The sequence below is a fragment of the Leptinotarsa decemlineata genome, unplaced genomic scaffold, assembly GCF_025532065.1.
Source record: "Leptinotarsa decemlineata unplaced genomic scaffold, Ldec_3_MD MMD2_tig00026294_RagTag_RagTag, whole genome shotgun sequence".
Classification (NCBI taxonomy): domain Eukaryota; kingdom Metazoa; phylum Arthropoda; class Insecta; order Coleoptera; family Chrysomelidae; genus Leptinotarsa; species Leptinotarsa decemlineata.
Genome location: NW_027412674.1, coordinates 13,891,969 through 13,910,143, shown reverse-complemented (window position 1 = coordinate 13,910,143; position 18,175 = coordinate 13,891,969). Strand labels below are relative to the sequence as shown.

The following is an 18,175-nucleotide window of genomic DNA, read 5'->3' as shown; positions in this document are numbered from 1 at the left end:
CCAAATGGATTTAAATTCCAGCGATTCAAATCCAATGTGAATCGCTACTTTCGCATAGGCAAAGTGCCTTAAGGATTTTCCTGTAGTGTTTTGTCCTCGAAAAAAATTATAACGACGACCTTCCCTAAATTTCACTCAAACGAAAGAATGTTTAAAGTCATTGATTTCAATGAAGTCAAAACTTGAGCGAGCTAAGGGTTTAAAATCTGTTTAAAATATGTTTTTCCGTTAATCAGCTTTTAAACAGATTTTAAACCCTTAGCTCGCCCAAGTTTTGACTTCATTGAAATCAATGACTTTAAACATTCTTTCGTTTGAGTGAAATTTAGAGAAGGTCGTCATTATCATTTTCTTCAAGGACAAAACAATACAGGAAAATCCTTAAGGATAAAAGGTATGACCTCGTTAATCGCTCGCATAAGTTTCGACTTCATATTTTGAACAGAAACAGACAGAGAGACAGAAATAGGGTAGTATCTGCCTTACCTATGTACCTATTTCCCAAGACTAAAATCTTATGCTTAAACGGTAATGATGTCGGTGTGAAAGCTATTTTCCGGATTTTCCGTAGGCTGCAGGTTTTTATGACTGGCCGTTCGTCTGCTACTACAACAAACATTATCGAAGGCGATGTGCTAACGCAGTTACTGTGGAACAACAACTCGTGCACCAACTCGGGTACTGCGACCGTTACCACATCGCCTTTCATAATATCTACCGTAGTAGTAGACGAAACGTCTACGTATTAAAACCTGCAGACCACGGTAAAAAAAAACGAAAATAGCTTCCACGGCTCCGTCCGGGCAAGTTTACATTCAGCGAGAAAGTGATGGGATTGGCTGATACTTGATGAAAATCTATAATGTTCTTATTCAAGTAACACTCCTTTCGTGAGATTTCCACTGAATAATTCACAAAACTGCACCATGTGCATAATAGCCTGATGTTGATTGCTGCTACTTTATGCTGATAAGGATGTGTCGAAGAATTATGTATGACAATGTCCGTAACAATATTCTTGCTCTTTATGTATTGTTTTTATCATTTTTGAACTGTTTTTGAATTATTGTTGTAATGTTAATTTACTTTATTTTGAGGGTGTGCATTATTTAATTTCATTATACTCTGTACAAGTTGAATTTCCTACCTTTTTTCGGTCGAGCGCATGTGTGAAGGAAGAGATGGTGTAGTTGGCTTAATGTTATATAGTGCTTGCTCACAGTTAACAATTTTCCGCAGTTTATAGTGAAAATCTCGATGGAGTGTTTTTCACCGCTTGGACACAACATAGGAAGTTTGCGGCATCATCCTGCACATCATGGAGACAAGATCAGTGCATATTCAACTTGTTTTCTGACGCTTCGCAAAATCGTTAATCATCTTATTTTACTCCGAAGTATAACCTTCGTCCTCGCACTGATGATGTCTGCTGCAGTAGCGAACGAAACGTTCGGTACTTCAGGTTTTATAAGACCACGGCTAACCAGCCATATAGGCTACAATTCACAAAGGTTATGTGTACTTCTTATATTAAATAGTTCTAAATGAAAGTTCGCGATAGCATATATCTACCTCATTTCAGAACATCTGTCAAATTCTTATGAGAATTGATACAGTTGTCGTTTTGACAACTGTATCAATGTATAGTAAAAACTTCGTTTTTTTACACTAAGTAATTTGGACGAATCGTTTGAAAGTTATCACGATAAGATAAACGCGTCGCGTCTGCTGTAGGACGACAGGGGAAGATGCGCGGGGGAATAGGGGCGGTCTAAGCGATGAAGCGTTCAAGAAAGTGACCCGAACGCGGGCGGAAGCGTGAGGGCCAACGCCGTTGACGGCTGTGTTAGTTTTGCGAATTTCTTTAAGGTAACATAATTCGATTCTCGAAGCTATTCATTACTCAGTGCAGTTGGCATATTTTTTCAGTTACTGTATTTTGTAAGTGAAAACATACATTACTGGCTGTTGCCCGCTCTTATATCAATGTACAGCCGAAGCTACTGAATTTAAAACCTTGAAATGTGCTGTTAAGGTAGGTTCTTTGTATAGCGTGAATAAGCATGAAGAAAGGGAATCAGGATTTCCATTTCCAAGAGGAAAGAATGGAGGTTCAAATATTGTAATGAATTTCGTCAGTTTTGAAGTTGCAAACCTGAAGTTTTGGGTTAATAAAAAAATATGTAACTATTTGTTGAAAATGGACTGTCACGAAACTTAATGTGTCAAACAAAATTGTACGCGGGCAAGAACTAATCAAATCTAAAAACTTCAATGAATTGTTTACATCAATTTCAGTGGTGAATTCAATCGATGATGAATGGAATAAACAAATTTGAAAAACTTGTCCAGGTGCCTACCTGCACCAGACTATGATATCATCCACGGATCTGTACAACAAAATATTGAATGAGTGTTCAATATGAATTTCATTTCCAAGGACGACAACAAAAATTTTAGGACTTTCGGGTTTCCCATTATAAGTTCTTAGCTGCAGTATATTGAAAATAATTTCTAAATATGGAAATATGAAATTGCTCTAGAATTTCCTGTTTAAATTGGAGGAATAATGAGAAATTAATTTAGGAAATCACACGATATAAATTTAGTGTTATCAGGAAGAGTTATGTTTTCACAGTTATTTCCTAATCAATACGCAATATTTATACTCAATCTTGGTTTGAAATCAGTGTGAGTTTCAGTTAATTGCATGAGCATTTCTGATATTTCTTGTTGCTTGTCTTATTTTGAAATATCTCTACTATAAGTCATAAAAAGTACAGTATTCCACTTGGGAAAATGACTATTACTTGCATGGATGATTTACGACGCGAAATGAAGGTGACGAACTTCATCCTCACGAGCAAAGGCCACATTTCTTGTTCGTTGAATAATATACAACTGGCGACTTGCCCCGGCTCCGCACCGGTGCAATGCTGATACTAAATATAAATTCACCCACAGGAAATACAAGGACATGGAGAAACAGTGATGGAAAGATAATTTTGTTTATTGAACGAGACTTTTTTCTCCGCGGTTGGCGCCACAGTTGGAATATTTGAAAATCTTTTCTTACTGCACATCTACAATATGAAACGAACCTACGTACAAAATTTCAGCCTCCAAAAATATAGCGGTACGGAGAAACAGCGATGAAAAGGTAATTTTCATATGTAAACGCGCCCCTTTTACCCCCACGAGGAGAGCCCCGTGTCAATTGACACGTCAAGAAGAGTACATCGACAACGCCACTGAAGATGATTGCCACAGTTACAGTCGAAACGTTTGGAGATTATAATCAAAGAAGGCTACGGCAAAACCCGAAATCCAACCAAAACGTTTACGCCAGCCGTGAAAGCCTACATTTCCATAATTGCATTTTCTTTTCATCATAGTTAATGTATGATATGATTTGAGCATTGATAATGATAACAGTACAAACATCATCATACATTTGGCGTGAACGCTGGAATAAATTACATAGAATGAAATGTGTCAATGATATTCAACGAAAGTCATTTTTTGTGGAGGAAAAAATCAGTTTTTATCGACCTTTTTTTTGGGTAATTGTTGCCTTCCACAATCTGAAAAAATATAAAAATTATAATGGAGAACTTTATACAAGTGTAGAAGAGCAAACTTTTTAGTTTACCCCGATAAGTTACTGCGAAAAAATCAAAGTATTTTTCACAAAGAAAAATCTTCTATTTATCAGTAACTTGTCGTATTTAACAATTTTGCCTATCAAAAAAATTATTAAGAAATAATACTTATCTTTTACGTTTCGGAGGCCAAAATCTGCCTCCGTCTTCAGAAATGGATAAAAATTCGAATATATACGCAGTTATTCCTTTTTTTGAGAGCTTATTTCTTTACTTCTTCGACAGATGTCAAAGAAGTTTTGAAATATGAAATTATGTCAATGTTGTTGATTGACAACTGAAATATTCGATGTAATACAAGGTACTCTCCGATATCAGTTTGTTGCCATTTCGCCACTATCCAAAGTTTTCTTCAAGATGGGTAGCCAAGTACGGTCTATTTCTAAGGAGCTATTCGAGATACAGTTCTCTCCAGACATGAGAATATACGCTGATTCTTTTAGCTTACGTCTCTTAGAATGAGGCTCATTGGTAATCTTTCTTGTCCTATTCCATTCCACCCGATGTTCACCATTATAATTTTTATATTTTTTCAGATTGTGGAAGGTGACAATTACCCAAAAAAAGTGTCAATGATATTTCGGTAAATTATTCAAATCATTCATGAATTTATAAAGCTTTAGAAACTGTACAGTGAGAGGAAAGAAACCATTTTCTCCTTTGTAATTATTAGGTACAAAAACCTCAATCTACAATTCATGCTTATGAACTCGATGTGTATCTGTGATAAGTTTTCTAAACTACATGTTTCATATTGAAACTGCAATAAAATTGTTGCCTTGTTCGTTTTCTGAGATTTGATAATATTTTTCCACTGTTGATACTGATAGTGAGTGTTTTTATATATGTAATGGAAATGGCCAATACGTGTTGAAAATCCTTGTTTTATCATTTGAAACAGATTATATGTATAGAGAACCTGCGTAGAGACTAGTGGCGCTTCTCTCGTTAATTTTGTAAGTTTATATGTGAGGTCAAGCAATTTGTAAAAAAATATAATTCATTATTAATTACTTTTTTACAATGTTTAGAAATGTATGAGTTAACATATTTTACAATAACCATATTGAAACAATAAACATTGATTATTAAATTACAGTGATTATGAGTGAAAAAAATATTAAAAACAAACTAAGATCTGGTAACACTGCTTGTTGTGTTGTATTGTGTCACGACACTTACAATAAATCGGATTTAAATATAAAATTTTAAACGTTTCCATCAAAACCGTATTTATTAGAACGTCGACGAAAGTGGATAAAGGCAGTGAATCGTATTAAGTAAGTGTATATATGCTGACAATAAATATATGCTTATTATTTTATCAGTCCAGATGGTACCCCATGGCAGCCTACTCAAGAATATGTAGTCATTATTTTATTGGAGGAAATGAATCTGAAGATCCTCGTCATCCAGCATATAATCCAACAATTTTTCCAACCAGCCTTCAACTGTGAACTTGGATCGATTCAATCGTTGGAAAAAAATCAGTATCTGAAGTTTTACCTTGTGTTAGTGATGAACAAGAACTATTCAACAATTTATGTGAAAGTTTCCAGTCAACAAATATAAATGAAACTGTCACTAAATCAACGTCGAATGAATCAATTCAAGTGGTATAATTCCAATATATTAGTAATGCGTTTATTTTTTCATGTGACTTTGATCGTGGGTCAAATAATGTTTCAACTCAGGCAACAATACCATTTACTAATAATTCAAAAACTTACATAGTGACAAAAGATAAAAGTAGTGGACCTGACGTACCAATTTTACTGTTAGGATTTCGAGGATATGATTCTATAAAACATGATAAACAACTCTTGGCTGTAACTGGAGTTAAACCAGAAGTGTTTAAATTATTTTACCACCCATTAAAATTAAAAAAATAAACCTTGAAAATAAATTGTTAATTTTCTCAATTAAAATCAAGACAGTTTTATCATTTGACTGTATTGCTACTTTCTTTCATATAAATCCAACATGTATTTCTAGAATATTTCATGATGTGCTGTCTGTACTAGCACAAAAAACTCGAAATTTTATTTTCTGGCCAAGCAAAGAAGACATACAAAAAAATATGTCACCATCATTTAAAATGCATTACCCTAATTGTAGAGTGATAATAGACTGTACAGAAATTAAGTCCGAACAACCTAGTCTCGTGTTAATACGAAATCACATGTATTCTGATTATCAATCAGGATACACAGTGAAATTTTTACTGGGAATTAAACCTTCAGGAATGATATCATTTAAATCTGAGTGTTACGGTGGAAGAGCTAGTGACCCTATTATTACTAATGATAGTAACTTTTCAAAATTACTAGAACCAGGTGATGAAGTGATGGCAGATAAAGGTTTTCCTGGAATAAAAAATTCTTTTGATGTACCAAATGCAATCATTATAACACCTCCATTTTTGAATAATGGGCATTTAACTGAAGATGAAATAGAATAAACTTATAATATTGCAAGTGGAACGTTGTATTGCCAGAATCAAAGTGTACAGTATCTTGGATAAAATAAACATTGATCTTTTACCAGACATTGATGATATAGTTCACATACAGCAGGGCAATTATTGCCTGTCAGTAGCATTTCGATTAACATCAATCTGAAATATTAAAATAACCTTAATACTTACAACTTTCGAATGAAATATATTATTAACAATTTTAAGAAAAATAAATCAAAAACTTACATCAAGTGTAACATCATAATGCAATTTAATTTCAGTCTGACGTCTAACTTTTGCTTTAATCAAACTAGTAAGTCCAGACTTCCATTCTTCAACATCTTTCACATGCCTACTTACAAATAAATTTTCACCTTTTTTATCTGATGACGGTCGTATTCCGAGGCATTTATTTTTTGAAATCCACTCTTAATAATAATGACGTTTGCCATTCTTAAAGTTAATAATTACTTTGTAATTAGTACAGCGACCAGTATAAAATTCAATTTCTCTCACATACTAAATGCTAAATTTCGCCACCATGAGTGCTAGTTCCGATTCACCAAAAGGTCCCGCAGGTTCTCTATAATAGCTGCTCCAGGACTGATTAATATTGAAATAAATAATATTATAGTCCGTTCATAATTTGTCGATAGCACAAAATGAGGGCCCAAGTCATAAAACGGTCGTAAAACTCGTAAAATCATAGGCGGAGGTTCCTGAGGTGTTTATTCATTAAATATAAAGCTTCAGTTTATATTCGAAACTTGCCTTGAAAGGGTGAAGTTGTTACGAACGAAAATAATTTTTGGTTCAGTACATTTTTTAATCGCATTTAATTTACGGCTCGTTGGTGTTTCGGCGTCTACGGCAGTAATTAACGTCTCTAATATTTATTTTGCGAATTTTGTGCAGTGCGTGAGTAACTTTTTTTCATATTCCTACAAACATATACGTACCTTTCGTTCCTGCTTGTTTTGTTTGATTGCTTGCGATGGCTTCGTCATCATCATCAACATCATCAAGTTTTACACCGGTACTGTTGCGTACAGTCAGTAAGTCTGTCTATTCACCAAGAGAGAAGACTATTGTTTTGAACGTTCACGATGCTCTGGTTTCTCAGAATCCCACAAACACTGTTCAGAACATAATCAAGAGTTGTGCCAACATGACGGGCGTAGGGGAGTCAACAATATATAGGTTCCTATCAGAAAGAAAAAAAAAGGTATAGCTAACCCAAATACAAACGAATACTTAAAGAGGGGGAGAAAACCTATTGAAATTGATGAATTTGCCAAAAATGGTATTCGAAGGAAAATTCACGAATTTTTTTACAAATAAAAAATACCCAACTTAAACAAAATTTTACAAGAAGTTAGAGACGACCCGGATTTGCCTCATGTCGGTGGGAGAAATCAGACTGAAAATCACTTTTGATTGACCGGGAAGAGATAATATGTTGGAGAAGAAAGTATCTAAGATCTATACGAAAATTTCGGGCTGAAGGAAGGCCAATTTACTATCAGGACGAAACGTGGGTAAACGCAGGTCATACTCTCACAAAAATTTGGACAGATAAAAATATATCAAGCTCCAGGCAAGCCTTTATGGAAGGTTGGTCTACTGGTATTTCCCCACCCTCTGGTAAAAGCAGTAGATTAATAGTTTCTCACATTGGCAGTGAAAAAGGATTTGCTAAGCATGGTTTGTTGGAATTTGAATCCAAAAGCACAAAAGACTATCACGAGGAGATGACAGCTGATGTTTTCGAAGAGTATTTTGAGCAGATGATTGAACATATACCACCAAACTCAATTATAGTATTAGATAATGCACCTTATCATTCACGACTAGTTGAAAGACTTCCAACGACTGCGTGGAAGAAACAGGATATCATTGACTGGCTGCGGAATAAGTCCCTGCCTTACGAAGATGGAATGGTTAAAACAGAACTTTTAAAAATTGCCCGGCAACACAAATCTAAGTTCAAGAAATACGTAGTTGACAAAATGGCGGAAAGACGAAACATCACAGTCCTTAGACTTCCACCCTACCACTGCGAATTAAATCCAATTGAACTCATTTGGGCACAAATGAAAAGCTATGTGGCTAGAAAAAATACGTCATATAAAATACAAGCTGTACGTGAATTGTTATATGAGTCTTTACAACATATTACAGAACAAAATTGGCGAGATGCAGTAAGACATGCAATAGAAGAAGAACAAAAAATGTGGGATCTTGACAATATAATTGATGCGACTGTAGAGACACAACCGCTAATTATTAACCTGCAAGACGACTCGGATTCCGAAGATGATCCTGTTTATTTTGAATTTGAATAGTTTTGTAAGTAATCGTAGTTTATATCATTTAAAAATAGGTATTAATTAAATAAATGTATCTTTTACAAATTGCAAGTAACTTATTATTTTTGAATAAAATAAAGAAATTTTTTAAAAATAAAAACACAGTTTACAGTACCTACAGTTTAAGAATATTAATATATTTATTTATTTAAAGTAACTAATGTTTTAATCATATACTCTACGACACTGGTCACTCATTTCCACTCAAAATACCTACATAATCGGATTAAAAGTTTTATAGCTGTATTGTTTTTCTTCAGATACAAGGTGGGTTAGTCGAAAACATCTTAAACTGCCAGTTTCAGTTTGGTTTTTGTTATTATATCATATTAGCTGTCCTCTCTGTATTTCAGTTCTCTAATGAGGGTCAAACTTGCAGTGAGCTATCAACAAATTATGAACGGACTATAGATGTGGTTTGGTGAAAATCTCACAATAAAGTTAATTAAATATGTTTATCAAGTGTTTTATTTCAGCAATATTTTGGTTAATAATATGTGCTGAATCATTATTACAGATCATAAAGTGAACTAGTATGATAAACAGCAAATCAAACAATGGAATCTGAAAAAAAAATCTGGATATAAACGACGGTAGGAATCAGTTCCATTGCCCATCAGGTAGACATCCCTATTGCCAAAGGTGCTTCATCCTAACAATTTGTACTCTGTATTTTCCTCTTTTTTTTTCAGATAACCGACTCGCAGGATGGCCGTTGATGTCGAATCCCCTTCTGATAATGGCAATAACCATTTTGTATATCTATACTGCGAAAGTGAGTTGTACTTTTTAGTTTTCATTGGTTTTTGAAACATATAATGGCTGAAGGAAAATAATACTAATAACACTCCTGAGAGTTTCTGCGTTGAGAACAATTCGAACATTTCGACCGGTACCTCATCGCTTAAGATAATATTTAACGCAGAAGTAGAAGAAACGTCGGAAATAAAAACCACGAATATTACTGGAGTTTTTTCCCAACACCAAATCGTTATTTTTAACACCTCGACTCGTGTTTCGATCACCAAGTGATCTTCTTCAAAGAGGATGATTAAAACAGTTTCAATCTTCCTCTTTGAAGATGATCACTTGGTGATCGAAACACGTGTCGAGGTGTTGAAAATAACGATTTGGTGTTGGGAAAAAACTCCAGTAATATTTATTACTACATCAAAGGTTCCAAACAGTGCATCATAAGTACGTTATACCACGGCCAAAACAACTGGAAAATAGCTTCGACACCCCTGAGATATCTATTTATTGCTACACAATGGAACAAAAAGTTCACAAACTTCGAGTTATAAGCTTGTGAAACTTGAAAACACCAGTATTGGTTGTACGTCATAATTTTTGTATAAAGATGTGGAAGTAGAAATCAAAAACATCTCTTTCCCAGAAGAATAATCTCTCCTGAAAATATACCCCTTACAATTTTATTTATCTCTCAGGCGATGTGATAACAAATCAGTAACACTGGATCTTCTTCTGACAGATGTAATATAGTTGAAAGCCATTATTTTTTAATATACGTCATTTGTGATTATTTTTTTCATATTTCAGAAACTCGGACCAGCGTTGATGGAAAACAGAAAACCTTTCAATCTCAAGAAAACGTTGTTTGTGTATAATTTGATGCAAGTTATATTCAGCTCCTGGTTGTTCTATAGGGTGAGTAAATTATTATAATTTTCATTCCTCATTATTTTCATCTTTCACATGAGTTCAAGTTCGGTTGACGAATTGCAACGATTAGAATATTTCACAATACACGGCACACTTTCTTATTTAAGTGGATGCTTGAAACTCTTTGTTAATTAATCGTTTCTACAGATGAGGAAAATTCAATTTTCAGTTAGCTACTGCTGGATGGCTCACTGGAAAATTCAGTTTTATATGCCAACCACTCGATACTTCCACTTCCCCAGAAGCAATGAAGGTAGGTGGAGTAACCTAACCTAACCTAAACCTAAACTAACCTAACTTAACCTAACCAACAAAGTAGCTAGATTTTGAGATTTTTTTTGGCAAGCATTTTTTTTATCCTACATAAAAAATAATTATTTTTTTTGAAAAGATTATCCTATGTTACTTCTAATACCTACATGAATATGTGGACAAAATTTCATGACGATCGGTTGAGTAGTTTTCGCGTGAAACTGTAACAAACAAACTCACATTCGCATTTATAATATTAGGTAGGGATGTGTAGGATTTTTGGGTTATCTTTATTTATCTTATGTTTTGATTCTTGAAGATGTTCATACGTTGTAGATTTTTTGTCCAAAGAGATACTACTATACTTAACTATATTGTGTTCTCGGCAGTTTGAATTTACTCATAAGTGTTTTGTGAGTTTTACCTGATATTATCTTTTCTATTAGAGAAATTGTTACCTGATTGTTTACTGCAATTTGCTTCATTATTTTTAGTTCGTATTGGAAATTCTTTTCAGGTAAAGGGATTGCGAAAGCTCTGTGTACCTAAACCTGTGGACCTAAACGCGGTCCAACCCATTTCCAACATCAGAAACAGCAAACTCGGTTTTCAAATTAGATATTGAAGAAAATATTGTGGTTGTGGATTGCGTAGTTTAGGAGAGACAAAAAACGTTTTGCAAAATTAGACAACTGTTTTTGGGAAAGAAAGTTTTTGGCTTTCTACTACCCCATCTTGATACAAAAAAAAAAGAATGAGGGAGTCTTCCAAAGAAAGGAAGGAAGTAACTCTATACATGGATGTGTAGATCATGCAAAGAAGTAACTTTCAGACACAAACTGAAAGAAAGTCCTCCAGAAACAGGAGACAGTGTTAAGAATGAAAGCAGTTGATTTTTTATATTCAACTCATAAAGCTTGCTAAAACTTGATAGAAGACTTATTCCTCTGTAGTTTTCAGTGAACTGGAGGTCACCTTTTTTATAAACTGGGTTTATGAGCCCAGACTTGAGTTTGTCTGGGAAAATTCATTTTTCTAGTGACAAATTTATTAGAGAAGCCCACATGAATACGTGTTTTTCAGGTTATGAATCAAATCTAATACCTCAAATTCAGAAATTGGGGAAAATAGTGAAGTTGAACAAATAGGTATTATTTTTTGCGTTAATTTAAGATCAACTCCGACTTTTCCTGGAGTGGGTGTAAAATGATTATTGAATTTCCCGACCATTTCTCTAGTGGATAATTCTGTTCCGTTCTCTTTTAAGGAAATTTCTGTTACTTGGTTGGGTTTCTTTTTTATTTGGTTAACCAACTGTCATCTGGTTTTTGTTTTATTAGTTGAATTGGCTATCCTCAGATCCATTGTTTTTTTCTATTTTCTTGCAACTGTTGCCTGTATCTTTTTGTTAGTTGCTGGCTGATATCTCTATATGATGCGTCAACGTTAGCTAATTGAGAATATAATGTAACCAACTCTTTTAGTTCGATAATTTCATCCGATACTACGATTTTGTTATAAATTGACCCCGATTTAATGCTTCTCATAGGAAAATATAATTCGATATAGTACAAGATAGTTCTGTAAAAAATATCGTATGCAGCATTGGGACTTATTTCAGTTGAAAGATCGTGCTAATCTTCAATCTCCAAGAATGTTTTGAAGTTGGAGATATTGTCTTCTGAAAAATCTCTCTGGTATTTAAAAATATCAATCTTGTTCTTGCGAGCATGACATTTAACGATCTGAATTGGTATCTCAATGAACTGTGCGTAATGATCTGACAAACCTAAATGTATTACTGCTGTACTATAGTCATTATTACTGCTGTACTATAGTCATTATCCTTAGAGGCGAGAAAATTATCAATGCATGTACTCGAGGTTGCCATCACCCTTATAGGCTCAGTAATAGTTCTCATCATATTAAAACATTCCAGAAGATCCAGTACTCTGAAATTGTGAAATGAGCAATAATGTGGATAACTTTGATCATTCTGTAGTTTACAACTTTCGGTAGCGATATGTAATATCTTGAGATATGAGATATGTTGAGATATGTTGACAACACCTTCATAATATGGAACCATGGGAATACTGAACTAGACGCCTTCCTGAAACACATCAACAGCGTGAGACCTTCCATCAATTTCACAATAGAGAAGGAAATCCATAACGAATTGCCATTCTTAGACGTTTTGGTGAAGAGGACCGACACTAAGTGGGAAACATCTGTATACCGAAAACCCACTCATACGGGACAGTACCTGAACCACGAATCCAACCACCATCAATCGACTAAAAGAGGAATCATCAAGACTCTATAAGACCGTGCTGTTGGGCTTTGTAATACGAAGGAAGGTCTCGAGAAGGAATTAGACATCATCAAAAATGATCTTCAACGGAATGGCTACTCCAAAGCGATGGTAGAAAAGACTTTGCCTAGAAGACAGCAGGAGCCTCGCAAGGAAGAGAAGCCGTCACAACCAGTGCTTGCACTTCCCTACATCAGAGGATTATCGGAGAGGATAAGAAGAATTGGTTCCAAGTACAACATCAGAACCTGCTTCAGATCCGGTAACACTATCCGTAGCAGCCTCACGAAAACCAGGCCCCCAAACGCGGACTGCGATTCCAAGAATTGCATTTACCGGATACCCTGTGAGTGCGGAAAATCCTATATTGGTGAAAGTTAGAGGCCATTGAATGTTCGCATGGCCGAGCACAAGAAACACACACAGCGAGGGGAAACCAGCAAATCAGGATTAGCAGACCATCAACACAATATCGAGTGGTCCCAAGCTGAGATCTTGCACAGAGAGGAACATTGGTTTAGGAGAAAATTCAAGGAAGCCGCATACATGTTGTCCAACAACGTATTCAGCCAAGCTAGCATAGAAATACGCAACATATGGAAACCCATCATTAAGCGAAAAATGGCCAACTCCCGCCAAAACGGTCATCTCCCACGGAACCAGTGAAGCGGAAAATGGAAAGCGGGGATAAGTGAAAGTACCCGAACGACCTATAAATAGTCATCTCTCGGAGGAATCAGTCCAGTCATCACCCGAAGACGATTGTAGATACTAACAATCGAAACGTCGTGAACTAACGTGACTTGAAATCTCTCCACTTTTTATTTTTATTTTCTTTTTTCTTTTCTTCATTTTTATTTATTCAATTGTTCTATTTTTACTTGTATTTTATTTCACTATCATTTCATTTCAGGTTTATTTTGCTAAATATAATTCTTATTTTCAGCTATTCATTTTTAATAATTTTTTTTTAGTTGTTTCAGGGATTTCAAATCATTTTATATAGTAGACAATGGATGTCCGAACTAGTGAAATTCATGTAATATCTGAATATGGCAAAAATCAAACCTTAAGGGGTTGAAAAGGGAGCTATACCCTCTGATTGCACATAGATACTTGACGTATACTATGACTGAACATGGGTTATTTATGAATCGACCGCTAGGGGATGAAAAAAGGTCAGAACCCTCTCATGATTTAAAAAAGCTCGAAAGCTTGGTTGGCCGCGGGTCCCTCCTGCTCCGGCTTGGGCTTGAATATAGTTTATATGATCTGCTGTATTCGCCTTCCAGGTACAGAAAATACTTCTGGAAAACCCAGTATTGTGCTTTCAACTAAATTACAAAACCACATCTCATAAACGAGTAGGCCAGAAACTGATAATCTGAAAACAGGTTTGAACTACGGCTGGTGTTTTTAGTTGTTCGACGTTTCGACTTCGACTTTGAAGTCATTTTCTATGAGGTATAACTACATTGAGGTCTCAATCTGCCTACTTCTCAGGTAGTGACACGCTTTAAAGTATTTGTGACTCAACGTCGTGGTCACAATATCCCTACTCCCCAGGTCTCGTCAATGGTCCCCGCAAGTGTCTTAATCTGCCTGATACCAAGCGTCGATTGTGGTTCCACAGGCTCTGGTTTGGAATTTGTTCCTGAACGAATGGAATGGTGGACCGTCAGTGGAAGCGAGGGTAGAGTTGGTAGTGGGAACGAGGGTGTAACTTGAAGAAGCAAGGTGTGCAGTGTTGTGTGATGTACTGTGTGACAGTGATGATCTCCATGAATGAGATGATTTTTGTTAAGGTAGTTGAGACGTTTTTCATTTTCAACAGCTTTGCCGATAATCCTGGCAATGTTTTTGGGGTGTTCGAAGCTTATTCTGTTCCTGTTTTACGATGCTATTTGAACAGGGAAGAGGCTGGATCTAAATTAGGGACTGCAAGCTCATGTTCATAGGCTCTGGTGGAGACTCTTCCATTAGTTTGGACGATGAAGATTCTAGAGCAAGTGTCACATGTGCCTCGTGCCTTTATGTGTTGGTATAAAAATTGAAATTCGATTGTTGGTTGTGTTTACTGTTTTTATAACAATTTTCTTCAGAATTTGGCTCACTTTGCTGGTAACTCCATGAATAAAACAAAGAAAAGCTTTTGAGTGGTCCGTCTATTCATCGGGCTGTTTGGGAAATGGGATAAAGGTTTGCTGAAGTTGGATGGATATTTGGATTTGCGATGCAAGAACATCGTTTTGGCGAAGAGTGGATTTGAGTTCGTCTAGTTCCTTGGATTTATTGTGACTGTCAGTGAGTCTGATAGACCTATGTATGAGATAATTTAAAACGGAATTCATTTGAACAGGATGATGGGACTTAGCATTGACGTAGTAGTTGGTATGGGTTGGTTATTCGTTAAACAGTGTACTAGGAGGCATTGAATTTTGTCATTGGAACGTCCAGCAATGAAAGTGATATTTTTTATAACCGTCTTAAATTTTTGGTTGGAATGTTAGGAGTTGATGAATGTATGGTCTTTCAAATCCATGGGGATATACAGGCTGATTCACGGTGGATGGCACATTAGACGTTTCTGGTGAACCAGACAACGGATCACTTTGAAAATTTAATGGAGGGCATATTCGGACATTCTCTAGCCATCTAAAATATTTTCGACAATGCGGTGTTGCCGCTTCTATTAGAAAGCAGTAGCAACTTTGATTTTTCAAATGGAACACTCTGTATATAATATTATTTTTGGAATCTCCAACAATTGCCCGACAACTTTTCTTGATATTTCCCTATACCTATCTGTTACCGTTTTCGAAATAAAAATTAATTTCAATTTTTTTCTTCGAAAATCATGACTTCTAAAAATGCCGATATCTTTTAGTTAAGAAGTACTATGATATCGAAATTTGGTTTGGAGTTAGGTGATACTTGGACACTTCCCACACGTCAGCCTAATCTCCGTTACTTCAATACAGGGTGGTAAAAAAATACAGTTTTTTCGTTTGCTTGAAAAAGTTGCTGAAATTTGATTATTTTAAATAGAACACCCTGTATATTATTAAAAATTCGGAAATCTGCTGAAATTTGCTTTCTTTCTATGTATATCATACCTATACCTAACTAGTCAAGTTTCGGACTTATGAACATTTATTTGTGAAAATGTCCTTTCAGAATGGTATTTCCATTTGGTATTTGGTAAGCAGGCCATGATTACTATTTGACAGTAGCGTTGTGACATTCTCCTAATAATATCGACATTTACGTCACTTCAGAAGTTGCAAATACCTTCAAAACGATGGAACAAAACTATTCAAACGAAGTTCTTATGAATTTGTTTATTATTTTTGGACAGTGTGACAAAATTATCAGCAGAACATGTAGAAAGTTCAATGAAATGTATCCGAATCTACCGCCAATGAACCTCAAGAAATTTATACGAATTCAGAACAATTTCAATGAATTTTGATCAACTTTAAAAGCACCAAGAAACTTGCCTCGACCCGTAATTTTCGAAGACAACCAGATTAATGTCTTAGCGTATTTTCACGCATTTCCCGAGTCATCGATAAGAGGTGCTGAAGAAGATTTGGGTATAAAATATTCATCGGTTCAAAGAATCTTGCGAAGACATAAAATGCATGATTATAAATTCACCAAAATTCAAGCAATGAAGCCTCAAGATCCTCAACAGAGAGTAGAATTTTGTGAAATGTTGTTGACACGCATTCAAGAAGATCCACTTTTTTTAAATAAAATTATTTGGACTGATGAATCGAAATTTTCGAGAGAAGGGATTTTCAATAGAAAAAATCGTCATTATTGGTCCAGTGAAAATCCTCACGTCACAAAAGAAGCCGGATTTCAAGAAAAATTTAGTTTTAATGTCTTCTGCATGTTGATGGACAACAAATTGAGGTACGTGATATACGAGGAGTCATTAACATCCAGAAGCTACCTGAATATTTTGGAGAATACTGTAGACAGTTTCGTGGATAATCTGCCACTCGAAGATTATCGAAACTGTTGGTACCAACTAGACGGAGCTCCTGCACATTGCACAAGAGAAGTGAGCGCAGAACTGGATAGACTATTTGATGATCGGTGGATGAGGCGCTTGGGACCATGGAATTGGCCAGCGAGATCACCCGATCTTAATCCATTAGATTTTTATTTGTGGGGAATGTTTAAAGAAAAAGTTTACAAAATACCCGTGCGTTCGAGAGATGAATTGTTAGAAAGGATTGCCCAAACATTTGAAGATTTGGATCCCAATGAAATCAGATCTGCCACCATGAAAGCAGTCAACACCCGCATTTTAAAGTGCTTGGAAGTGAACGGCCAGCGATTCGAACATATTTTGAAATATTCCACATGATTGTTTTACTTTTTTATAATTATTCATATCAATATTTCCAATTTCAAGTTTCTTGGTGCTTTTTTAAAGTTTATCCAAACATATTGAAATTGTTCTGAATTCGTATAAATTTCTTGAGGTTCATTGGCGGTAGATTCGGATACATTTCATTGAACTTTCTACATGTTCTGCTGATAATTTTGTCACACTGTCCAAAAATAATAAACAAATTCATAAGAACTTCGTTTGAATAGTTTTGTTCCATCGTTTTGAAGGTATTTGCAACTTCTGAAGTGACGAAATTGTCGATATTATTAGGAGAATGTCACAACGCTACTGTCAAATAGTAATCATGGCCTGCTTACCAAATACCGAATGGAAATACCATTCTGAAGGGACATTTTCATAAATAAATGTTCATAAGTCCTAAACTTGACTAGTTAGGTATAGGTATGATATACATAGAAAGAAAGCAAATTTCAGCAGCTTTCCGAATTTTCAATAATATACAGGGTGTTTTATTTAAAATAATCAAATTTCAGCAACTTTTTCAAGCAAACGAAAAAACTGTATTTTTTTACCACCCTGTATTGAAGTAACAAAGATTAGGCTGACGTGTGGGAAGTGTCCAAGCATCACCTAACTCCAAACCAAATTTCGATATCATAGTACTTCTTAACTAATAGATATCGGCATTTTTAGAAGTCATGATTTTCGAAGAAAAAAATTGAAATTAATTTTTATTTCGAAAACGGTAACAGATAGGTATAGGGAAATATCAAGAAAAGTTGTCGGGCAATTGTTGGAGATTCCAAAAATAATATTATATACAGAGTGTTCCATTTGAAAAATCAAAGTTGCTACCTACTACTTTCTAATAGAAGCGGCAACACCGCATTATCGAAAATATTTTAGTTGGCTAGAGAATGTCCGAATATGCCCTCCATTAAATTTTCAAAGTGATCCGTTGTCTGGTTCACCAGAAACGTCTAATATGCCATCCACCGTGAATCAGCCTGTATAACAAAGTAGCCATTCACGTATTGAAGCCAACGCGTAGGTTGGCTTCAGATCAGA

General features: G+C 35.3%; 2 protein-coding genes across 3 annotated transcripts in view; both read left to right on the top strand.

Annotated features, from left to right (window-relative positions):
* Nucleotides 1-18,175, top strand: part of LOC111507102 (very long chain fatty acid elongase AAEL008004) — a 36,035-nt gene that overhangs the window by 6,233 nt on the left and 11,627 nt on the right. Inside the window, exons 3-5 of one of the 2 annotated variants that reach the window (XM_074180473.1) lie at nt 9,182-9,264; nt 10,050-10,157; nt 10,342-10,425. In XM_074180473.1, the coding sequence (XP_074036574.1) occupies nt 9,182-9,264; nt 10,050-10,157; nt 10,342-10,425 (275 nt within the window). The remainder of the gene's footprint in view (nt 1-9,181; nt 9,265-10,049; nt 10,158-10,341; nt 10,426-18,175) is intronic. The other variant, XM_074180474.1, reaches the window with a different exon arrangement.
* Nucleotides 1,577-8,495, top strand: LOC141484858 (uncharacterized). Its single transcript, XM_074180475.1, has 2 exons — nt 1,577-4,942; nt 4,991-8,495. The coding sequence occupies exon 2, from the start codon at nt 7,728-7,730 to the stop codon at nt 8,463-8,465; it is 738 nt and encodes a 245-aa protein (XP_074036576.1). The 5' UTR covers nt 1,577-4,942; nt 4,991-7,727; the 3' UTR covers nt 8,466-8,495.